Genomic DNA, 26,632 nt, shown 5'->3' on the forward strand with positions numbered 1-26,632 from the left:
AACAAGCTCCACTAAATACAAAAACATGAAACATGAAACAGATAGAATCATGTTGTTCTGATGGCCTTTCGAGGCTTTAGGAACGTGTATGTGGATCCACAACCACACTTTTCCCTTCTCCTCTAAAGTGAATGTCCTTGCTAAAAGGCACTCTGTGTCGAGCAGCTGTTCTGACTGTACTTTGTAAACTTTTATCTTGTCCTTGTCCTTGAATATATTAAAGGGTTTTTATTTAAAAACCTGCCCACACAAATGCAATAAATGTTGTTAAAAGTGAAACGTCTAAATAAAAGGACGCTGTCGTTTGAAGGTTATGTGCACAAACAGCTTTTCCTGCATATATTTTTCAGTCTGTATTCGAGTGTAGTCGAGCTTAAACACATCGATTTCTCATCCTTTGTCCAGTACAAGTTATGGTAAGCAAGCAAGTCAAAAAAGGACATTTTGCTCAGTACTATTTCAACAAACTGTTCAATGACTGCCAAACATGTCCAGCCGCTGAAGTCAAGTATGTGCAGCTGGTTTTGTATGTGAACTAATAATATCACTTCGCCAAACATACTGAATGCCAAAAGTATCAGAAATATGGATAACAGAACATTATTCATATTAGGACTGGAGAAACAATGTTGTTTGGCCACTTGGCACTTGTCAATTTGTCCAAAAATGCGTGATCTTTGAAAAGTTTGTTTAAACATTTAAATGTTAAGCAGGAGCCTGTACGCAAAAAATAATGTTCTTCAAACTTAATCAGAAGCTTGGTAAAGGGTGAGTCCTTTTACTTGTCCCACACAAACCACAGATCCTCAGCATAAAGTAGTAACTAATACTTAGCTTCTTTAAAGCTTATTTTTTGTGTGTTCAAGCATCAGTTTTCAAGGCAACTCAGTCAGTGAACTCCTCTGGTTCTGGTGTCTTTATTAAAGAAAAAGCTGCAGGAGCGACTGCTACATTTAATGCTTTTTTAAAATCAATTAAAAAAAGACCTATTAAAGTAATCCTTTGTGTGGCACAGATAAAAATACATGACTGTTGATCATCTTTTAAGAGCTACAATAGTGAAATCATAGCTGCTAACATGACAAAACTGTGTCACACACACAAAAAAAAAAAATATATATATATATATTTTTATTTTATTTTATTGCAGTTAGATGTGGGTAGGCTCCCCAAATAAACTGTATGCATACATAAGTCAAAACAATGGACCTGTGTGGTCAGTCCATCTTTAAGGCCTTAGAAAAACTCCCACAGAAGCCTTCCCTGTGTCTTTATATGTAGTTATTATATTACTTGCTGTTGGCCCTGTTTTTCTTTTTTTTTTCTTTTTTACTGAACTCAAAAGAGACACAGTAAGAGTCTTTTGTAACTATTTCATCAACACATCAATTGTTGAGTAAATTACACTCTGTGTTATAAATGTCTAAAGCTAATTTCTAAAGATCCTGTTGCATTATTTATTGTGAGCAGCTGGGGAAGTAGTAAAATTACGGTTGAGCTGAGTTCTCACCATCAATTGTTAATGGAAACATTACAAAACAGTTCCAGAAATACACACGATATAAAAGGTGCATCAGGTTTGTCTGTCTTCAACTGATTTTCATTGTTATGTTGAAAACGAGTCGCCCCATGTTGTGTTCAAGGGACAGTTCCCCCACAAAACCAAAATACTGTTCCCTCTTACCTGTAGTGATATTTATCCCTCTAGATTGTTTTGGTGTGAGTTGCCCATTTTTTGGAGATATCATCTGTAGAGATGTCTGCCTTCTCTCAAATATAATGTAAGTAGATGGCACTCGGCTTGCGCTGCTCAAGAATAATGCACAGCACTTGTTGTGAGCAGTTTCATTGAGTAGCTATTTTCTTACATATCATAGCAAGAATGAAGTGTGCATCTACTCACTGACGAGAGGCTAGCTAACTGAGCTAAGTCAGCTAGTTAATGTTACAGCTCAGCCGAAAAGGACACTGTTAATTTTTGCTTTACATCCCACTACTTCATGAGCATTAACCTCTCGTCCATGAGCAGATGCAGGTTTCCTTCTGCGTTTTGTTGTGGATGTAGTTTGGTAGAAAGAAAATAGCTGACATTAAGTGGTTGAGTTTTTTTAATGTATTCTTTAGGCCCTTTGAGCACGATAAGCTGAGTGCAATCTAGTTCCATTGAATCTAAGCAGAAGCAGATGTCTGTACGGTCGATATCTCCAAAACTCTTCAACTCAAACACGGAACAATCTAGATGGATGAATGGCACTACAAGTAAAAGGAAAAATATCAATGTGGCCTTTCATATGAAACAGTGAACACAGATCCTGATATCATTACAACCACAGTAATTTATTTTGGATGAGTTAGGGAAATCTAATAAATGTAAAAAATGCAACTGCAGTGAGTTAACTTTTTGTTAAATGGGCTTTTCCAGTCTACTGACTGCTCAAAGCGCTTTACAACACTTGTCACATTCACACACTGATGGCAGAGGCTGCCATGCAAGGTGCCAACTGCTCATCAGGAAGCAATGTGGGGTTCAGTATTTCGCTCAAGTATTGAGGATACTTTGACATGCGGCTGAGGGAGCTGCAGCCGCCCACAGCAGTGATTTATGTGCCATTACATCACATTACAGACCGAAGTCCAGGACAGCACTAATTTCCACAGACGACGAGGGCTTACCTTAATCTGTCAGGGATCATTAAATGATGTTTGCCCGTTGAGGCACATGGGCCTGATTTTAATATGACAGCCATATTGTCCAGGTTTATCTGAAGCCTCTAACGTCCACATGTACTGATGCCAGACTTAACCGGCCAGATTCTCCTCAGGATACACTGCTTTGTCCTAAACCACATATTTATCTTTCCTGGTGCTGGAAAGTTCTATTAATAATCAGTGTTTACTATATTTAAAGTAAAATCCTCTTTCGGTAATCTGTAGAGATATCTCCTGTACATGATCAGAGCATAAACTGCTGCCTCACAGCTGTCGAGGGATTTAAAGCTCAGAGGAGAAGCACTGACTGGAAACTTGGACAGAACAAGACGGTGTTTAATGGATACCGGCTTGGAGATCAGTGTGACTGTGTCTGATCAAAATATGAAGCACCATTTATAGTCAAAGTCCAGACACTGTGCTTCTCTCTACTAATTGTAGACAGTTAAGGGTTTCTTTCAGAGGTTATGTGAGGCTGTAGTAGACTCGCTCTCCATGTTCATTGTCAAATCTGCTTTAAACTTGTGAACTACACAATCCTTTCCTGTGTGCAGCTTGTTATTTTGTTCTGATTTTATAGGGCACACGAAAAAAGTATGAATGTTTAAAGTCATTGACGTAAGTGTTTAATCGAGTGAACGTGGCTGTCAGGAAATGCTCACTTATGAAGTTTGAAATGTCTGTGAGTCATTCAGATTGACATTGTAATTTCATTTCATACTGTGTCACATTATAGTGACTAAGACTTGCTCAGTGTGAGTTTGAGTGTCTGAGCCACTCCTTCACACCTCTAATTCCAACAATAAACTGCAGCTACCGGCAGTAAAAGGCCGATTGATGCTGGCGGATTCAAATATTCTGATACCTTTGACCAAACACCATAATATGATGTAGATGTAATTCAGTTTAATGTAGTCATGTTTTGGGAAAGAATATTTGTGCTTAAAATGATGATTACCCACAGGGAAGGTCGTTGTTGAGGTTGATTTGAGGTATTCACTGCCTCTCAGAACTAAACCAGTCCAAACAAACAGGAACAAAGGGTAACATTTATAATAATTATCACTCAGAAATTGTAAATGTATAGTTATTTTACTGTTAACGAACAATGAAATGGTTTGGAAACCAATGCAATTGCAATTTTGATGTAACTGTGCTAACATGACACCACCGTGTTGATCTGCCGTGCAGGTGTTGTTCCATGACGTGGTGGCTCTCACACAGAAGCTGTTCCCTATCGTGGAGGCCATGCAGAAGCACTTCAGCGCCGGCTCTGGGGCTTACTACAGCGACGCCATCTTCTTCCTGTCTGTGGCCATGCATCACATAATGCCTGAAAGTAAGAAAAGCAGATTTTGTCATAATATTCAATCAGTTGAATAAGATTTAGCTTTAGAGTCCAACAATGACTTTTAACAGGTGTTTGTGTCTTACTGTAAGTTTTTATCACTGATGCATATTTTCTCTCCTAATCCTGGCGGTAACTATCCATGCAGTTTTGGTTTATTTGCAGAGGTTATGAGATATGGGTCTCTGGGATTCCTGCCCCCCCCTAACAATTGTGTTGAATGTAATTTCATTTGTGGAGCTCTACATTAAAACATATTAAAACATACAAAACATCTTTCTAGAAACAATGCTCCATAGATGGCAAGTAGATGTAGGGATGCAAATTCTTTGTATGATAGTTGGCTAAGTGTTGATAATATATGAAATATAATGGCTGTTTTTTTCTTTAAAAAAACATGATCCATGTTCGATGCATTATCAAGAGAAGGCTGCATTAGGAGTTAAAGGAACAGATAAAGTAAACACCCGGTTACTTGCAGTGTTGCCAACTGTTTTCCAATTAAATCTGCTAGCACTAGCCCTGAAAGTTGCTAAAAGTTGTCAGTTTAAGCCATATAAAAGGTATATAGAGAACTCTTTAGCCAAATAATCACAATCACAAAGTCGCTACAGGGACCCCATATTTTTTAATTTAAAAAAAAATCTACTAAGTGAGGGAGAAGATCAAATGAACTATTTGAATATTACAAGCTGCAGAAGACCCTAATTCAGAAAAAGAGTGATAGAGAAGCTCAAACAAACTATTGTACAATGTACTATGTGTACAAGCTCCATTACAAAAAAGGTTTCAGAACAAGGGCGTCACATAACCACAGAAAATCACAACTGAACCCCCAGTACTGCTGTGAGCAGTCTCCTCCTACACGCCCCTCACCTACTGACAGCCTGCACATAGCGCAGGAGGAGAATTAAAAACCCCAGGAATGAATTAAAAAGTATAATATATGTATGTATAATACATTTGAATATCTTTCTTGGCTTTTCCCTGATGGTCAGTCAGGGAAAGTCTATCAACAGAGCTAAGTCTATCAACAGAGTCAGCAACTTGGCATCACCGATTTCTTGTACGATAAACTAAATAACACAAAAAAAGGAATTCAGTTTAATTGTGGAGCTCCCATCTGTCCAACAGGCCCAACAAAAAAGAAGAAGTTATTATTCAATTAATCATTAATTATAGATGGAAGTAGATGAAAATGCTTTGGGGTGTATCGATGTTTAGTATTTTCCCCTGTATTGAAATGAAATCGTGAAACTTATATCAGGTTGTAATACTGTATTTTAAAATGTGTTATTAGAGCTATCATTCAAATTTCAAGTCAAGAATTCTGCCTTAAAGTTGTTATGTCTCTTTCCATGCTACATCTTTTATGTAGGTTGTGTAAGTTAGCATTTAAATTCACTCAGATGCTCACTCCTCTGTCCTGGCGCTGCTGGTGCACAGCTGGAAAAGGCAGTGTGGACAGATATCTAACAGACACGTGGCAAGCCGCTGAGCCCCCGGAGAGTGAGGAGGGAAGGATGTGCTGTGTCGCTGTTGCCCACATTAGAGCCCCCTGTGTCGGTGCTGACCGATGGCAGCGACCTCCTCTGGTGTTCACTTCTGTAGATGTGCCACTCCACAAATGGTCCACAAATCCAAACTACTGGGCTTTGGGGCATAAATATGAAACCTGAAGCGTCTGTCTTGCAGACAGCAGGGATGCATCCCATTGGACATTTTTAGACTGTACCACATGGTGCACAGCTGGTGTGATGGGAACACTTTAGATCATCACGTTTCTTGTTTTTTAAAATGTAAGCAGGAAGCTGAAGTTCTCCTTCACCAAAGAAAGAAGCTGTGTGTCCACATTTGAAGGATTGACAACATGTGCGGTCAAATTCAGGTTTTCTTTAAGGTCTTCTTTAGCACATCAAAGTACGCCGTTTTCATTACTCAGGAAAAGATATTAATTAGGAAGGAGAAGAAGAAAATTGTGGAAGACAAAACAGGATGATAAATTAATGATTTTGCTCGTGGGTAAAATGTTTAAGTTGTCAGTTCTGAAAAATAATTTGTGTCGGAGCACAAAGTTATATTGACTAGATTTAAAATATTGTATGATAAATGATTCTTTAACCATCAGTCCCCTGTGTGAAGTGGAGGTGCGTGTCTGATGTTGTCTCGTGCTGTGTCCTTATTGATTTACCACGTGAGCCCCCGTCTGCTCCGTGTGTCCAAGTGGTCACACATTTCTATTTAAAGAACCCTTTTATCTGTAAAGGACAAATTGTGGTCGTCTTAACAGAGAGAGTGAGGGGCTACATCCATCTTTGATTTAACTATTTCTCTGATACTCTCGCAGCACACACACATCGTTTGTGATTAATGACACAGTGAAACAAAACTGACATCCACAAATATAAATAGCAGCTGTAAGTGGGAGGGCATGTTAAAAATTTAACATCCTGTAACTTGTGAAGTGGGAGATGTGATTTCAGCAGGTTTAAATTGGCTTTCAGAAGAGAAGAAAATGTCTGCACTTCGGGTTCAGTGTTGAGGCAGGGCTACACAGCCTGATTATGAATGTGTCTGCTCAATATAAATGGGAATTTTAAAATGTTTATTTTTATCAGACTTATGGAGTTGAGACTCATAAACTGACATTTCTGTCAAACAGCAGAGTCAATTATGTACTAAGCTATATTTTTATCGTAGTAAAATGGTAAGCTAAAGCGATGAGGTAATCAAATGGTTATTTCTTGTACAATACCACCAGAAAGCTTTGCTCATAATAACAGCAACAGTCTCAATAAACACAGTTATTCTGTACATTAAACTATATTGCAAACTAGAGATTGATCATAAAGCTCTATTTATTCTGGTTTATTAGGAAGAGCTTTCAGTGTCAGCGTTTTATAGGAAATTGAGACAAACTGTCATCTGATCATTAGATGACATTAGATTCTAATGCATATCCACTAGATAGATGCAAAGGAGAATGAGATCGTCTGAAAGAAGAGTTTATTAGACAAATATCAACCATAGTCCGACTGATACTGGATCTGTGAGGCCCATACTGACATTTATATCTGAGAGATAGACTTTCCACTATCTGTCCTGGATATCGGCCATTATCTTTTTTGTTTGTTTGTTATTTAAATGGTGACAAAGATGTTTAGTGAATACAGTTGAAAAACTAAGTCTAGCTTCAGACAAGTTTTGGTCATGGACCTTCATCAGGCATCCAAATCACAATGTGTAACAACCAAAGCCTGTCAAACCACAGCCGAATCTGAAACACCTGGGACAGTTACCAATAATAATAAATAAATAATAAAAAGATCCTTGAACTGAGACTGAGAATATTAGAGCCTGACAGAGGTATCGATGGTATATTTAGTTTTATTTCTACAGAACATTATACAGAAAAAGCTTCCTCGGCTAATGTATAATTATTAAATTAAAAGTTGCATCTTTAATAAACCCACTGCTTACAATGTTTGGGAATTCAACCTTTACTTTCACAGACAGTTGACACAGAATATGCACCAAAGTTCAGTGAAATTCAACACATTCATATCACAGTTTACAGGACTGTGGTGACTCGGGGTGATCAGCTGATGCCGGCGATCTCGTAGCCAAAGTAGAATGATAGCGGAGGGAAAGACGGAAAAAAGGAGTCCTCGCACTGATCTGAGCTCAGTTTGTTAAAGAGATTTTATCTCTTGACTGTGAGATATGAAGTCATTTAAGTCGTCCATGAGTGAGTGGATTCTGTTTTATTCAGTCTGTCTGCCAGGAAGCTAACGCCAGCTATCCCACTGTCTGCAGATATCAGACTGATGTCTAGTCAACACGAGCAGCACAGATGAATTAGTAAGCAGACTTTCAGTTTCTGGCCTGTCTGTGCTTTAAGTGAAAACCAAAGTTGACGTGTTGAAGCATCATGTACTGTGACAGTCTGTGCATAGCTGTGTGGGATAGATTTTATTTTTTGAAACACTATATTGCACAAGTAGACCTGCAAAGAATATAGACAAGTCAAGTTTCAATTAAAAGTGTCCTTTTCTAACCAGGAGATGTGTTTAGCCTATTATGTGCTCTTTACACAATTTTATATTTAAGGAAACAACAATTTTACTCACAGACATTTAAACTCCTAGGATATTTTCTGAGAAGTGCTTTTTGCCATGTATCCGATGTAGCTTATTTGTATTTATCCAGTCTGCATTTGAAAACATCTAAATATGTGATCTACTGTTTATGTGACATTGCTTAAAGAGAACTTCATGTGAAAAGCGTAACACTGCATCAAGCTAACAGACGGTGATGAAAGCAGGTGATAGACTTATGGCTTAAAAATAGGACTCTATTTTCACATCAGCTGTCCTTGGAGGATGAGAAATTGCACAGTGGAAACCTGTAATTAATGATAAGGTTCCGATGAAACACTGTTTTTGTTCTTGAAGAGGTGTTCCATGTCCTCTGGAGGTCTCAACATGCTGGGACTTGAGTGTTTCCTACAACCACAACGTCAGTTTGCCCTCTCAGGCAGCAGTGGCACTATTAATGTGTCAAATGCTTTGCCAAGTGAGAAAGATGTTACCTGTAGGCACGACAATTAATTTTAATTTAATCATTAAATCATGATCTGAGGTTTGTTTGTGGTGTACGGTAAAATAACGAGGGTGAAAATTAGTTGTAAGTGATCTCCTTCAGAAGAATCAGGATGTTTTCCAGTGAATCTTGGCAAAAGCAGAAATTGGTGACCCTTATATAAAGGGCTGTAAATGCTCACATCAAGACTGATATTAGGGTTTAATAAGGTTGACCTACTTTCTGTTATACAACAGTATCTGTTGTTTTGTTGCTGTGGCTGAGTTGAGGACCGCCTGATCTGACCAGAGCCTGAGGCAAACTCGTAACAACATTATTCCTGCAATAAATTGACAACACCCAAGCACCTGGTCAAGATTTAATTTTACCTTCTTTATTTCTACTTATCCATTTTGTTTCGCAGTCGTTGAAAAAAGTAGTTAATGTTTGATCACAGAGGTACATTCTTCTTCACACAACGTATCTTCAACTGTCTGCTTTTCAGTTATCTGTTCATCTAAATGTGTTTTGTTATTCTTCATCCTTGAGAAACCTAGAGTTCAGTAGAGGTCTGCCATCATTAATAATGTCTGAGTTTCCTTAAGGCTGCTGGGAGGAGACGGAGAGTGAATCTAGGTGAATGACAGTTTTAAGGGCCTCTGTGTAACAATTTATAGTAATTTACATGTGTTAATCACTTCTTTATTGGCCATATGTGAGTGGATTGTAATGTGACATGAAAATTTAGACCCTTCCTGTCTCTCTCCGTTGCCTATTCAAGCGGTTGAAAGTTGTTTAATCCTGCTGGACTGATTTTCCATGACAGTCCAAAGGATGTGACTTTATGCATGTTCTCGATTGCCTCGTCTCTCAGTGCCTCTCTCCACTCTGCTAAAAGAGAGCAACAGCAGCTAACGTTAGTTTAGAAATGGAGTCCGCTGCCCTAAACTAACAACCAGTTTCCAGCACAACATAGAGCCCCTTCAAACAACCAGCGAAAATCACCAAAACATTGAGCTGTAACAATATTTATACCTCCTAATAGTTAATGAATTTAAAAAGACGTATTGAAAATATTTTAAAAAAACCAACATATTGATACTTTGGTTGTCACCTGTAAAATCTTGCTGCATAAAAGTTACATTTTAAGCTTCGTATTTTAAGACAATGATATAGTACAAAGGAGGTTAAAGTCTGACTGGTGATCCAGCAATTAACCGGGAACGACAGCACTACAGTACAGAAACACATTTGTTGAACACCAAGTTCTGTTTCACAGAACAAAAAAACCTGCCTTGATTTTTTCCCCCATCTTTTACTCTCATGTAATCTCTGCTGAGAGGAAATTAAGGAGGATAAAGAAATACAAATAAAATAAATGCACCATCTGTCTTCTCTTTGTTTTAAATTTCTCATCTTTTCAGGCACATACCCAACAATTACTCTAAAATCTTTCTTTCAGAGTTTTCAAAAGAATTATTTTTCTCTTTATGCTCATTGTGTATCATGAAATGGACGCGCTATTTTCAAGCAATGGATTTTGTCACTTCATAGAGAGTGTCAATGCAACTTACAGCATGTTAACTAATAAAGTGGGGGCCTTCTTTACCGTTAAACAAATTTGGATGAAAAATAGTTTGTAACAAAGATGCTTTGTCAATAGTTTTGACCTGAGTTGAAGTCAACAAGTCAGGTGTCCTTCTGGTTTTCTTTGGACTTAGTAGGCAGAAAATTGGTGTCAGGGTGACATTAAAACCATCTTTTATCATGTCAAAATGAAAAATGTGTTTGGGCAGCAGGAAGGTTCGAAGTTTACTTAATATCAGTCAGAGGCAGCTTTAGTTGTGCTGTAAAAAATAACATAATTCGGCATTTATGGAAGACATGCTGCTCGTTCATACTGTTAAGAGTGATGGCTATAAGGCAGTGGTGAAAACCGATCATTTATTATATGTAGTACCAAACCTCAAACTAAGCTCTACCACAGGTGTAATGCAAAACTAGAAAAAGCAGCAGAAGTGACTATGCTGTGATAAAACCCGTACCACAAAGTTATACTTTCACCTTCACTGGACTTTGTGTTTAGTCATTGATCTTACATCAAACCCACCACATCACAATGTTGTAACAACTTACGGCCCTCTTCCTGTTATACTCCCACCAGTTAAGCCCCATCAGTACAAACAAACAGCGCCGACCACTCACAGATTACTCTTCCGAGCCCCTCTGTGTTGCCACAGCACATGAAGGCATTGTAATGGCAGCTTCCTTGTTTGGAGAGCACAGAAAACAGGTCGCTGCCGTGTTGCTGAGTCTTCTTTTTCCGTCACTTGTTTAAACAGGCAACTATGCTAACTAAGCTATGATCTACTCAATGTTTTTCATAGTCTTCATAGTCATAGTCTTGACTTTGTAGAGGCCAACGCTGTCTTTTTTTGTTTAGTTTTACATCTGTGATGAAATGTTTGGCCCATTATGGGGCTTTTCTTTACATATGTTCTGGCTTGGCATGACTCGGTTTGACAAGGCAGGTCAGCCCAGCGTGGCAGGGAGATGCATTTCCATTAAAACAGGACTACCTGCTTGAAGGTGTGTCTTTAACTGATGACGCGCTCATCTTGAGTAGCAGTCAAAGGGGTAGGTGTAAATACTCTTCCTACCCGTGATATTAACAAAGAATCACCACTAACAATGCAGCAACGCTTTTCCTGTCCTATATATTCTTCAAAATAAATGTTAATTCAATGTTTTTTCACTTAATTTGCTAGTTTGCTTATACAGTTATATATAAAACCTACAACTTTTACAACAACTGTAACATGAGTGACAACATGGTAATTTTTGACTATAAAGTTTTAAACTGATTATGGTTTAACTTTTTAACTTCTCTTCATACACAACCTGAATCTCAGGATCCACCAGTTTTAAGCCGGACACATAAAATTATAGAAGCAAGACACGATTGCAGTCCTGTTTTGTAAGTATTGTAAAGCACCGTTGATGTACATGATGAAACCACTGTTGGTAAACAGTACAACAAAAAGATGGGACAGTAGCATCTAGATTAGAGCATAAATGTACGTCGCATATGCTGCTGTGAAGTTGAAATTCAATTACTTGGCCTTGTTTACACATAAACTGAACTAGGAGGTGATTATGTTTATTTTTCAAGTGCAGCCTCTTTAATTTCCTCCTCATAAATATCTCTTGGTGTATACTGTATAAAAAAAACAACCTTTTCCCCTGAAGGACCATAACATATCTGATATTTATTAATTTAAAAGGGACCATGTACAATATTAAACATGAATGTTGCCGTTATGTGTTGCATCAGAGTTAGCCTTAGGCTTATTTTCATTTGCAGTCCCCTGGAATCATGTTGAATTGACGGTCCATGATTCAGACCCAGCAGCTAATTAATTTTAAGTACCCTCATCTATTAAGTCCTTCAGCACCAGTTGTAATTCCACAGCTGTTGTCAAACTAACCTTTAACGTTGCCAATAATTTTTTATTGTACTTGAACTAAACAGCGCCCACTTTGACAGTATGTCTTAAGCTGACAAGTGTTTTCATCAGTCGTATAATTGTGTTGTGCCCCCGGCGCACCATTCCTGAGTCGATCCCATCCATTCATCACCATGCCAACCTGCAAAACATAGGAAGCTGAAACAATGAACAGATGAGGGCCTGAATATCCTGGATACAGCTGTTACGGTTTCATCCACAAATAAGATAGTGTTAATCATTTACTAGTTGTACGCACCCAGCTGCCCAAATGCACTTTTTTAAAGTCAAGCTCCACATATCCTACATTTCTCCTGACATCTTCATGCTATTTAATTTTTTTTAGGTCAGTGGTAACATTGCAGAAAGCAAAAGAAATTGACACCACTGCACAGAAATCATTTAAAAGTGTCTTCTCTTATTTCCTCTAACTGTATATTCCTGGAAGGACCCTTAGAAGTGATTAGGAAGGCAGTTACAGGATGATGTGGCAGCCATACGTAGTTTCTCCATGTGCACAGTCAATTCAGAAGTGCAACAATTCTTCTAGTAGTTTACACCTGTTTACAATAATCTTAGATGTTTTTCTAAAGTTGTGCTCTTCTTTCAGGTCTGACGCGCATCGTGCAACTTGACCTGGATCTGAAATATAGGACCAACATCAGGGACCTTTTCCAAGAATTTGACCAGTTTCCTCCAGGAGCCGTGATAGGCATCACCAGAGAGATGCAGCCAGTCTACAGGTAGGCATAGTGGCACGACACAACAGCTGTTGCAAACAGGGTGATACAAAAATAATACAAGTCTGTATCAGCTGGTATTTATGTCACACACACATACGCCTTTTCCATCAACCAGTAACAGGTCTTGTTCCGGATCATGCACCTAAATTTGCGCTGGTCGGAGCATTTCGACCAAAATGATTTGTTTCGGAAGCCAAAAAGTTGATTTCCCGCTGTAACCAAAAATATCAGGTTTTAGCTTCAAAATGTTTAAAATGTTTATACTATATTTATGCCTGAAATTGGTAAACCTTTATTCAGACCAAACGCAAAGCAAATTTTTCACACAACTAGATTTCATACAAAGTCAAAGATAAAATGCGATTAGATGCAAATCCACGTCTATTCGCTCCAGCGATGACATTAACATTGCTGATAACCAGACATTCATGAACAACCATGGAGGAGAGGATAATAATCACTAATAATGGCCATTTGTGGACACCTACAGCTGTACGATAACATCTACTCGTACCAAGACAGGACAAAGAAGGAGCTGCCATGGAGGGAAGTGATTGAGAAGTTCAGGCTACCTGGTTAGTTTTGGATATACATCTCAGCACTGCACAGCATAGCTCTTATCGAGCCGAACTCCATTTAGGGAACAAGCATTTAAAAAGTTGTTTGCTTGTTGTCGGCCGACAGACCTGATGAAGCATTAATTCAGGCTGTTTACAAGGCGGCATTAGGATGTTATTTCGGCGTCCTTCTGATCCACTTATTGCAGTCAGATCACACAGAAATCTCATCGTTTTGGGTTCATATTGATGTGGTTTGCGGTTATTTTTATTCTGCATTACTCATGCGAGTAGACGCAACCTGAATATTTTCTTCATATTTGGTCTGAACGCAGCATAAGAGTATCCTTTCTATTTCCCCCATATCTCTTTCTTAGTAATGGGTTAATAGCCACCACACTGATCTCACTCACTCTTGCTGACCCCAGATGGAGTTGAATTTTTACGGGCCTCACTTACACATTCACAGTTTCTAAGTGAGAAAGAACATCAGAAGTCTCTCACACAGACTCTGATTCACAAGAACTTCAGTAGTGTCACCAGTCTGTCGTCACCCAACTACAAGCCAAAATTAGGGCACCATACCAAAAAACATTTAGTTGCCTTTCGGATGATCAGTGTAATGATTGTCAGTCCAGGTTTTTGATGATAAATTAAAATACTGCAGAAGAAGTGCTGCCACTCAGTAAAGTAATAACATCACATTCCTAAATCTGCAGAGTAGTATGATAGTCATGCTCTGTCACACTTGAATCACCTTGGTTTGGCTTGCATCATTTTCAGGCAGAATTTATTTGATGTGAAAACTCTAATGTTACCAAATGCAAGGCCTTTGATCATTTACAGTGTGCTGAAGAGTTGCTAATGTGCATGATGCAGCTGTCTGGGCTGGAGCCAGACCCTGCAAGGTAGTGATCCATGATAGCAGCTGTAAAGTCACAGTTGCAAGATGTAAGTGCAGCACTGACCGCGTGATATGATGTTTTCACAAATAAGCTATTTTAAGTCCTCCGTGCCAGATAAATAATTGAGGATTTGGCAGAAGAGAGATGGCTCTTGTCAGGAAATGTTTTGCTCTCATCCTGTGATTCAGATGCGTCTCCTGTCTCTTTGCCAGACCTGTCTGGAGTAAATAAACAACCTGCTCATCCTCAGAAGTGAAAAGAACACCGATACACACATAACCCTCTCGAGCTGGTATTATTTTATTGAGAATTTAACTTTGGTCAAGTAAACTGATTGAATCCACTTTGACTTCAGGTAATGGCACCCTTGTCTCATCTTCAGCCTTGCACACAATCTTCTCAGTCACAAAAAGTGTTAAGAGTCAGCATCTTCTGCTTTTTTGTCCTTGCAAAGGTTGTCAATCACTGAGAAGCTTGGCTTTAAGTTCCTACAGTTGAGATAAACCTCTGCTTCTGTTGGTATACTCATGTCTTTTCATATCAGCTTGAAAGTTGTTGAGTGAGAAGTTTTGTGGGGGAGGAGAGGTGAACTTTCGATTAAAGGCATTAAGATAATGTAGATAAACACAAAACACCCAATAATAACACCAACCGCTCATCGAAATCCAAATGTCACATTAATTACTAGCAATGTGCGTGCGTGCGTGCGTGCGCGTGTGTGTGTGCGTGCGTGCGTGCGCACATGCGTAAACAAGGGACTGAGACTTTCAAAGTCTTTGTTCCTCAGCTGATTTTTCCGTCCCTGTTCCAAGAGAGTAAAACAAACATGGCTCGTCCGTTTAGACTACTTCACTGTTTTCCACCGAGGCATGGCATCAAAACAGGACGTCAGAGTGTGTGTGTGTGTGTGTGTGTGTGTGTGTGTGTGTGTGTGTGTGGGGGGGGGGGGGGGGGGGGTAGTAAGACTAGATGAGTGAAGGTCAGGTGGGAGGTTTCATAAAGCAGCTGCTCACTGTGATAAACATAGAGGCAGGTGGTTTCCTCGGGGGGCTTGTAAAGATGGTGTGTGAATGAAACAATGAATCAGAACATTTTGATTTCAGTTTTAAGACATAATAAGATAACTCATAGTTTCATTTGTTTTTTAGTTTGAAACTTTTACTCATTAACATTTTTATCTTTCAGTATCCTAATGAAATGTTTGAAGGGATTAGCTTTTCACTGCAATTTCAGTGCATCTAAAGTCGACGTTGAAGTTTTAAGCACATTTCACATCTTATGACATTCTTATGACCAGTGATCTCTTGGCTACAGCCAAAAGGGAGTTTTTGTTTTAATAGTGCCTAACGACATTACATTTTTTGCCCTGCTGATGTTGCCTGTTATGTAGTAAAGATGTCCCGAGCCGATCCCAAACATGGCGCGCAGCTTCTCATTTTTAGCCGAGACTGACTGTCGCTTTTAAAATGACAAACGTTGCCAGCAGCAGATCACATCAGCTGTCGCCAATTAACTCTGCGAGTAACTTAATAATGGGACACAATTAAACGGTCTGTCACTGGCTCTGTGTTCTCTATGCAGCCAGTGTCTGCACTCAAAGATTGTTTATGTGGGAAGAAGCTCCACTTCATACCTCTTCTCTGTAGTTTGAAGAGTCACATTCTTCCAGTTAATCTTTCTTAAATATATTACTCTTTATTTTAGCTTAGTAAAATTTAGTAGCCCACGACAATTATTTCTACGTTAACAAATTTAATCAACATTTAGGTAAATATAAGATCAGATCAGACCCAGTATTAAAGGATTTGGATTGGGACATCCCGAGTAGTATATACACTCAAATGTGTATACGTTTTTTTCCTGATTAGTTGGATAATATGGTTGTTAGGGTGTACAAACTTGTCACATGTCATCAATGGGAAAGTATTTGAATATTCATGTGAGACAGAAAAGCTCAGTCTGCATTACTGTAAATGTTATGATGTGATGTCAGAGTTCTGCATGAGTAGTTTCAGAAGTGGAGTTTTCCTCCCAGGCCCCAGTTGGCACCAGCATCTCCAAACAGATCTGTATCTCTGCCCCGCCACTGTACAGGCTCAATAGGTTACTAACCCTGGGAAACCCCTGCTGATGTCGTTCCTGTGGGCTCGGACGCACTCATTTAAATCACACCGTGCCGCTGGGCATGCACCGACGCACTGGCTGAAAAAACGTTCACACAAACTGTCACCAGTAGTTCTTTGTGTCTTTGTGGACACTTCTCACTTTTCTCGAAAGGAAATTTAAAAAATGTTGACAGCAGTTGGAGATCTATCTCCAGTCACTGAAACTCTTATTGAAATTGCTCTCCCAGTAAAACAGTGGTCTGCAACTTGGCTATAAAAGTTGAAGGAACAACACATCTTGTTATGTTTTTTGTTGGATTTCTTTTCAATCTGAGGGGTCTGGTCATGTCAGGTACGTTCAGTGCAAAATCAATGTAGTAATGTTGTATATGTAGTATCGACAGTGAGCATCATCAACATTATTGGCCTGAATATGGTTTTGGCAAACTTCACTTTAACATGCTTGATTTTTTTTCAAAAAATTATGTTTGGAAATTCCAGATGAGGACAAACAGGCTGAAACCCTTTTCCAATATCGAAAATCAAAAAATCGAACCAGCAACCAAATCATTGGTCATATGTGTTATATTTCTAGGTGAACCAGAATGTAATGAAAAGTCAAAGCAAATAATTTTGACTGCTAAGAGCCTGACAGGAGAGAATATGTGACTGAGAAACAAGCTGGATTTACGTTACACTTGATGGAAGACGTTTAGGTTTCACTTTACGAGAGAAAATTTTATGTGAGAGTTATTTATGGACTAACGCTATCTAGGGATAACATAATCAGTTGTCTTTTATTCAGAGCAATACGAGAGTCTGCTGGAGTTTACTAACATACCATCATAGTTACACTCTCAGTATATGTGTCTTCCTTAAGGGAAAGTCCAGCCAGAGTGAATATTTGAGAAACAAAGCTTTGTTAGCCCAGTGAGCTGGCTTGTTAGCCATTAGCTCACGTCCAATGTACGTTGTGATATTTTAATATTGAAACTGGGTATTAGCGATGCATTGTGTGAATCCTCTCCACTGGAGTGTTTTCCTGTGCTAAGTGAAGAAGGCTCTCAGCTCCTACTCGGTTGTGGTGCTAATGGACAGAGCATTATGCAGGAGAACACATCCTCCCACCAGCTGCATTCAGAGCACATCCTGCCACTGAAAAGTTCATTATTGGAAAAAGTGCCCCGTGTCGTTTCCCTGCAGCTGCATTTGTAATGTTTTAAACCCCCAAGAGACGAGACCCACTTACATAAGTGTCACAGTCAAAGCTCCAAACACACAACAAGAGACATTAGCAAGTATTGAGTCTCTGTCGTGTGGTACAACCCACGTATTCCCAGTTTTGGCTGTTATCAACTGTTGAATATGAAGTAACTTTGCAATGGTCTAGTATGTTAGTGTTTTACAGTCCTGTTGCTGTGAGCTATGTCACACTCTCACACAGCCTGATCAAAATGGGAAAGTCGGCTGACACCCAATGGGGGGACATTGTTATTAAGCCTTTTAAGATAATTAGAGCCGGATCAAAGTTTGTCGAAAAAGTGTGTGTAACGTGGAGTCTGTGAAAAGGGCTACCATGACCTACTTGTCTTTGTTCTAATCAAAAAGCGGTTCGCCAAGTAGCATAATGTTCTTGAAAAGATTGTACCACCATCATCCTCGAGCTAAATAAGCAGGAGGTGTCCAATGCTAGCATTTGTGGGCGATGCAATCATTTAATTAGTTTAGACTTGTTATGATTCTGTAAACTTTTATTTTAAATCTGCAGCAGCACTGTAGCCATTCACAGTTGTTGGCTCCTTTTTCTCATCAATGCTGGAATTTTCTTTAATACACCTTTGTAATTTTTCTCAACAACACTGATGAGCACTCTCACTGACTCTCAGTCAGTGAGAGTGCTTTATGCAGTTTCCAGAGTGCAGGCTATTTCTTGTCCTGAACAAAATGGAGGACACATTTGGATGGGACAGCAACACACAATGTCCCCGTCACCTGCTAATGCTTTTCAATCTTTCGTGTCTGAGAGAGAGAGAGAGAGAGAGAGAGAGAGAGAGAGAGAGAGAGAGAGAGAGAGAGAAGCTTCAATGAAAGGCTGGCAGTGAAAATTGGAGGCAGGAGATGATGTAGGTGTGAACTGGCAGAGCATGCGAAGAGGCACTTGCAGGAGCTCTGATCTAAGAGGTTATGTGTCTAGTTTGATTGTACTACTTACAAGGGTACAGAAAACAACTGAAGGCATAGTGACAGAGAACAGTGCTGCGTTCTGTAGGCTGAGGTGACCAGTTTCACTGAGTACTGAGGCAAGAGAAACTTCAAGAGTAAACATGACTGAAGCACAGTTTAATACTTGATTTTAAAAAATGCTGTAGATGTTGAAGTTATCCCATGTGTTTTATATGAGCATGTAAGTTATTGTGTAATGTTGCTGAAACTCTTTCCAGGTTTTTTTGTGCTTCGAAATGAGAAGTTATTTGATATGAGAGATGCTTGTAGTTAAGATAGTAATTGTAAACACATGCATTTGTGCATCAAGCCTGCAGTTCTTCTGTAAATAGTTCCTGATGTTATTTATGTAAGAACTTAATTGGGAATATTTTCACGCAAATTTTATGCTGCTAATGTCCTAAAGCGAAGGCATAATTTAAGGAAAATCAGTCTTCATCTGAGTCCATGCCAGGTCAAAAATTAAGTTCATATTGTAACCTTTCTTTAAACAAAGCCATCCGTAAATGTTAACTATTATTTATTATATCTGACTCGAGGCAAGTTTTACAATGCCATATGGATTAAAATATTTAATGTTGCACTTTTATTGTGTCTGTACAAACAAAAATGGGCAGATCCTCTACAAGAATACAGTATTTTAAAGCTTGGGGAAATCATTGCATAATGTCGGCAGACTGGAAAAAAGTGGAAACTGCTAGTTTGGCTCGGTCCAGCACTAACAAAATCACCATATCAATGTACGTCACCATTGTACGAGAAGCTCTGTTCGTGTCTATTTCTCGGCTGGGAGCAGCAACTTCCTGTTAGTCTTCACTGGTTTTGCCAGAGATCCGGTACATGCCTTGGTCATGATTCTTTAAAAATCAATTGTAGGGGTTCTTATCAAAAATGTTTGTTTACGTTATGTGTATATAGAGAACTGTCAATTATAAATTGGTATCATAAGAATCAGTATGTCACTCTACAGTTTTCATTTTAAAATATTTGCTTTTAACCACTTTACTCAAACTTCACTAAACTTTCTTGTCGTCTCGAGCAGCCAGCCAGAAAGAAATCGAAATGTGAATCATCAGGTTTATTGAAAACCTAACTGCAGGATTGTTGGTGGAAAAAAATAAAATAAATATAGCTTAATATATGTTAATAAAAGTCATTTGTAATTTTTAACCACAAAAACCTGTTGCATGTGCCTATGATAGTCAGCTTTACTGTCTGTCGTGTCTCACCACCAGTACATATTTTGAGATAATGCAGCGTGTTTCACTGAGTACATTCTTATGTCAAAACAGCAGCATGGAAAAGTCTGTGTAAACGTTCCCTCACCAGCTGTGCTCACCCTGAATGTGTCTCAAGGCACGTAGACCCCAGTGTACGTCTTTAAAATGATAAGCGCTCCATGGGGACAACAAGTCCCCAGACACCAAACCAACAGACTGTAAGACTGAGAGAGAACACGCTACAGCTGCTGAATATAGGTCAGCAATAATATCAAAGCCTGATTCAGAGAATCTGCTGCTCCCTCTAGATTTGGTCAAGCTGCACAAAGAGAGCGAGGAGTCAACACTACAATATGAAGCACAATTTTGCTGCACAAGTTTCACATATGTTTTTATCACCAATTTATGAATGTGATTTGAAGGGTGATTTTAGTATTTTTTGACTAGATTAACTGTGCTGTCTTCTATATATCCCCATATATTTTCAACATTAATATTTAATCTACTGTAGGTTTCCTCAGGCTTGGCCAGATCTAAAAATATTCACACCACTGTGGAGAGTGAGTGTGTGTACAAGAAAGGGTTTATTCCCATTCATCCTCGTGTTTTGTTGGAATGAAGCATCATTGCATCGACTAAAAGGACATTTTGTACTTTCTTGAAGCAAACAGCAAAATATAAAAATAGTTCACCCACAGCATAAAAACCAGTGGTCTCTGTAGACTAGATAGAAGTGTAAAAACCACAGCAACATGAAAGCACTGTAGTAATAAACAGTACACTCTGTATTTTATTCGTCCCACATGGGTTGTCTGTTTCTCCTGAGAGATAAGATAAATAACTCATACATACTTGTAAATCAGCAGCTGAATAGTCAAATAAACACTCGTTAAAGGGGTATATTCTCTTTTTCCGTCTGCAGGACGACTGTCAGTTGAACTGGCCCTGACCCAAATGTCACTTCCCTCTTTGGGATTCTCACAACTCTCCTTCTAGTACAAGTGTAGCTCATGTACTTTGAACATCTGGTCCCAGTTCAGAAATATTTTACAGAGATCTTCCATCTATTCTGTTATTAATGTCATTGCCTCATCTCTTTGCAATGCATTATTTCAGAAGAGGGCAAAGGTGTTGGACAAATACAATAAATACCAGATTAATAAATTGTACATTGCTCCTTGAGGCTACATGTCACGGTGGAAATTTATGAATCTCTTCATGCTGGACTGTTGCTGGCATGCACGTTAGTCAAGTGTGCCAAAAATAGTGACCCTGTATTTCACTCTGTATTACATAATATAAAGGAAGTGCTATCTATTAGACTAGACTCGAACCTTTCTTGCCAATGCAAACTTTGGAAATAATGTAAGAATAATAATCCAGGAAAGGGTCTTAGTTCTGGGCATACAAATGCTCTTGAATGAAGCTCTGTGTGTCATTCAGCTGCTTCAGTGTTGGTGTGTTGGCAGAACAGGTTGCTGAGTTGGCACCAGCCTCTGGCACCCTGACATGCTCTGACACTCCTGGACCAGCTCTCTTCCTGTTTTTGGCCACAGTGCTGTTTGTTCAGCAAACGAGGACTGAAACAGAGTTGACCCTCACTTTTCTAACAGCCCAAACATACATATGAGTGAGACATTTCACCATTGGTGTTCAAGTTCCAGACTGTTCAGAGGGATGAGCATTTAGAAAGATACTCTTTTTAATCACCAACACAAGAACTGATTGTGTTTTACAGGCAGCTGTGTTACACTGTGTTCCTGTCAGCAGATATATATTCTTTAAATGCCATGTACTACCTTTCTGCTGGTGTTTGGTGGTTGTCCAGTGACACCATGATGGGGCAAAGCAAATTTCATTCACGTGTCTTTGAAGAAATAGTGCAGTTAAAAGTATGGTGCGGTCTAGTTGACAAGCTGTCATGGCAGATGAGCTGACCTGAAAGAAGTGAGATTAATAGAAAACTAATCTATATGTGGATGTTGTCATTTTTCTACAGCATTTATTTTCTACATTATACTGTGTAATCACTATTTTCTTCAGAATGATAGGTAGAAGCAAAAAAGTTGTCTATTGCCTGTTTAGGAGACTTACTTGTACCTTGGATGTTGTCTGATGGCTTCTTAGAATTTGGACTCTCACATGTGAAAGTTAAGCTCCATTACAAACCTCTGCACAGATTGTTTTTGCCTCTGCTTTTGAATCCAATGATCATGACAGTTCCACAGCAATGAATTGATTGTGGTCTGAAAATCCTAAATGCTGGTGAGACCAGGACCCTTACAACCTTTCTCCTTCTTCCCTCAGGCACACCTTCTGGCAGTATCGTAAGGAGAATCCTCAGACCAGAGTCGGTGAACCTCCTCCTGACGGCCTCCCAGGCTTCAACAGTGGCGTGATGTTATTAGACCTCGGTGCTATGAGGGCCTCAGCTCTCTACAACCAACTGTTGGAGCCTGGCAATGTGGCCAAACTGGCAGACCAGTATCGCTTCAGGGGCCACCTGGGCGACCAGGACTTCTTCACCATGATCGGCATGGAGCATCCTGAACTGTTTTATTCCCTCGCCTGTGGCTGGAACCGGCAGCTGTGCACCTGGTGGAGGGACCACGGATATGGAGACGTGTTTCAGCTGTATTATCGCTGTGGTGGACCAGTCTATATCTACCATGGGAACTGTAACTCCCCCATTCCGGATGACTGATGCTGGAACTGAAAAGAAGTCTATGATATCTACGGTTTAGTAAAAGGGAAATATTTCTCCTGCTTTTTGGGTAGGAGGATTGTGATTTTTAAGGCAGTTTCCATTCTTGACCACTGTACTGCCCATGTAGTCACAGACTCTGCCCCTTGCTGGCCAAGGGGCTTCTGAAGGGGCCGCTTACACTTGTTGCTACAAATGTGGTGCTCATTTGTGTCATTTTAGAGTAAATTTTGACATTCAAGCCGAAAACAGCCTCTCCTTACAGCTAGGGCTGCAACTAACACATATTTTTAATGTTGATTTATAATTGATTATTTTTCTTGATTAATTGATTAGTTCGGTCTATCAAATGGAGAACATGTTGATTAGTATTTACCAAAACCCAATATGACATCCTCAAATGTTTTATTTTGTCCACAACCAAAAGATTCAGTTCACTGTCATAGAGGAGTAAAGAAGCCGAAGAAGATGGAATCAAAGAATTTTTACTTTTTTTTTTTTCTTAGAAAATGTATCAAACCGACTCATCAATAATCAAAATAGTTGGTTATTAATTAATAGTTGACAACTACTTGATCATGGGAACAGCTCTACTTACAGCAATGCAAAGAAGCTGCAACAATGTTTCTTCAGGTACTGAGCTGATGAAAAGAAGGAATTTCATCTATGAAGTTTCAACTTGACCGTAGAAATACGCTGTTCAAATTACCATGAAATCACACTGCATCATCGGGTGCCTAATGTCAGTATGAATGCGGCCAAATGCATCGTACATTCTCAATGTTTAATAATTTGTCTTGTTATGACATTTCTTGATGATGTTGAGGAGAATCTACAGGACAACTATCCTTTACACAGAGTGGCTGTATATTTGAGTTGAGGATTCACAAGGAATTCATAATGCTAACAAATGTCATCTGCAATGAATAAAGGGTCAGCAAATGTGTTGATTGGCATCTAAACAAACAAGCATTTTTTTTTTACTTCACTCCCTTTGCTCACTCTGTGTCCTGCACCTCAAGCTTTCCATCAGCGGACTGAGTTCACCCTGCATCGCCTTGTCCTCCTGCAACACTTCACCAGGTGAGGGCTAATCTAGTGCTATTTAGTTCACCTCTGTGGCTTGTAGAAGAATGGGAGGGGTTTGCTTAACACCAGCGGGATCCTCTTGGTGCAGCCAATTGCAACACACTGCCACAGTTTCTTTCAAATGGTAGGAAGACGGGATAAAAAAAAAAATCACGTCAGAGGGCGGAGGAGGCTTCGGAAAGATAACAGTTAACAATTACAGCACTGTTGTCGATTGTTCATGCCCTGCATTCGCAGTTTATCCAAGGCCAAACACACACGTTTCAGACATAGCAAAGGAAGGAACGTGACTGCAGACACTGACCCACTTTTTGAGTTTTCTTGCTGTGCTCAGTGAACTGGCACTCGGATTCGAAGAAATGTCAACACTCAATATTCATCAGGCAGGAAATTGTCTGAGGTGATGCACACTTTAACACACGCACGAACAGTGAGAGTGAGGCAGCTGATTACCCGGCACCATCATTGACGACAAAGGAAAGGCTACTGAAGACACTTGAGAATAAACATTACGGCAAAAATCAATACACTTCCCTTGACCTCAGCCTGAAGCTGATCAATATTTTTATCCGGCTCTTTCAGAACAGCATGTTTAGTCTCCATGGCTCTAAAACACATTGTTAGCAAGAAAATGAAATGTTGAATCAGGCTGAATACTAAAAAGTAACATCTATTCTCACTCCCTGGTTGCACTTTATAGCCTCAAAACATATGTTTTATTATTAAGGGTTTTGTGGTTAGATGATGGTTAGATTTATTTTACTGTTTATTATTATTATAAAGTGCTGCAGGGATGTTGAAAATGTTTTGGATTTGGATTATTGCAAAAAATAAGCTCTCTGGCAAACACAAGTTAATGATACTTAGGCGTTGACTCAGCAAGATATTCTTCACAACTTAACACCATTTTTTATGACTTTTGCAGTGTTAATGCAATCAACATTAGTAAAATGATAACATAAGGCTATAAACAAACTACATTTTAACTAATGCCGCGTTCACATGCTCCTCAGATGATCCCATTTCCCAAGGTGGGATGTCGTTCCTCTGACTTCAGTGTGTTCATGTGCGTCATGTTGAAATGTGGAAGAGACATGGATACCAAAAAGAAGGTTTTGTGCATTTTGTCACTCGGAGCCTTTAAACAACACATTGATAGCTGTTTCCAGTATTTTGATGACAAGGAAGAGCAAAGGAAATGATACAATCACTATACAATACGTGACTTTGGTAAAAGTTTCTTACCATCAACCCAATGTTTACTTTCGTCTGCCATGTTTTAGCGTCATATGATGTCAACTCGGCAACTCGTGCACAAACTTTTCTAAGACTTTCCGAGTTGTTCGAACTTAAGACTTACCCTTTTATTGTAAGTGTACCAATTCACTTTGTCTACATCCCTATAATTAGTATTAAATGACATACCTGCAGTTCTTTCCTGGAAAGTGCTTTTAAATGATTAGGAAGTTACAGATCTGTCAGATAAAGTATTGTTTTGAGTGTTCATTTTACCACTTTCAAACACTCCTGTGTTTCACATCGGGTGCTGAAAATAGCTGGAGATTAAAGATGATGTATAGTGAGAGTTACCTGTTTTAACTTGATAAATGTGATAAAAAACACTTCCCAGTTTGTTGTTTCAGTGTGAGCAGAGTAAATGGCTATTGTGTATCAGCAAATTGAATGTGCAATTATAATCTTAAAGGGCTAAAAGATGTTTGCAGATATGTGTTTAATACATGCAGTATATTAGAAACTCTTTTACAGATTAAAAACCTGCTCTTTTCATCGTTAAAGACTGAAGTTGACATGTTTCTTTCAGTGACATGACAAAATCAAATGTAAAGGCAGCTTTAGATGAAGCCGAACATTATCTTTTTAAATGCCCTTTTGAAAGATTGTTTGATTTGCTTAATGACCTTTCATAGATGAGGTTTCTGTTACACAAATACAGTAAACTTCCCATTTTGTTTATCTCTACTTCTTCCTTTTGTGTTCAGCTGTACTAAATAAATTATGATAATTTTTCTCTTTTTTTTTAGGTGTTATCGTTTATTTAAACTAATACCTCCTTGTTTCAGGTGTAAAACGGCTCACATTAGGGAGAAAGCGCTGACAACACTCCCATCCTCATGATAAAGAGGGTGCTTTTAGTCACTTAAGGGTTAGAACAAGGTGATAAAACAAATGTATGTTAATGGAGCGCACTCGCATTTCTCACTCGACAAACCTCTGCCTGTGTTCTTGTTTGTCTGCTACAAGCTAGAAGTGACCTATTTCTGTCACTCAAATGTGCCAACACAGGCAGCTAACGCTCTGTAGGCAGAAAAAACACCATCAATCTGCCCTGACCCCTGAATGTGCTGACATTAAAATAACCCAATTTACTTTTTAATTTTATTAAAACTAAAACTTTTCATGAGTTGAGATCTGCTGGAGTAGAGTGAGAGAAGAGTTTATTTATTATATTGCTCTTGTTGGTCCACATGTCCTTGACAACAGCTTCTGTAAGTTAGACAGACAATAGATGACGAAGATATTTGAGACAAGATATACTGTATGCATTTCTAGCCTTTATGAAGAGATTTATCTGAAAACGTTGAGTGGATAAAATGGCACAGGAAATATGAAAGCTTTTTATGTCATGCATGTCATTTATTATTTTTTTAACCATCAAATTGTGCACATGCATAAGCCCAAATTTCCACTCTCACAATTATCTATGATTGCATGGATATTCAGGCCTTCCGCTGTTTTCAGCTGTTCATCCCATTTTGCAAAAACAGACTGCACCATTAACAAAGTGGCTTTTTACACTTAGAAGTTCCAGTGCCTGGTCTTGTATTACTGCCCTTCCATTGATGAAATTATATTAGGTTGGGCATAATAACCCTGGGCTGTGTAGCCTAATAGTGTGCTGTGCTTCTTAAAATCCCTCAGCC

At 39.0% G+C, this 26,632-nt stretch overlaps 1 protein-coding gene across 1 annotated transcript in view; it reads left to right on the forward strand.

Moving 5' to 3' along the window:
• The window catches only part of xxylt1 (xyloside xylosyltransferase 1), a 31,373-nt gene extending 5,645 nt beyond the window's left edge, over positions 1-25,728 (forward strand). Inside the window, exons 3-5 of the mRNA XM_084355884.1 lie at positions 3,901-4,048; positions 12,755-12,887; positions 22,205-25,728. Of these exons, the coding sequence (XP_084212010.1) occupies positions 3,901-4,048; positions 12,755-12,887; positions 22,205-22,601 (678 nt within the window). The 3' untranslated portion in view covers positions 22,602-25,728. The remainder of the gene's footprint in view (positions 1-3,900; positions 4,049-12,754; positions 12,888-22,204) is intronic.
• The last annotated feature ends 904 nt before the right edge of the window (positions 25,729-26,632 follow it).

This window comes from Pagrus pagrus (genome assembly GCF_965226575.1).
Source record: "Pagrus pagrus genome assembly, chromosome: 6".
NCBI lineage: Eukaryota > Metazoa > Chordata > Actinopteri > Spariformes > Sparidae > Pagrus > Pagrus pagrus.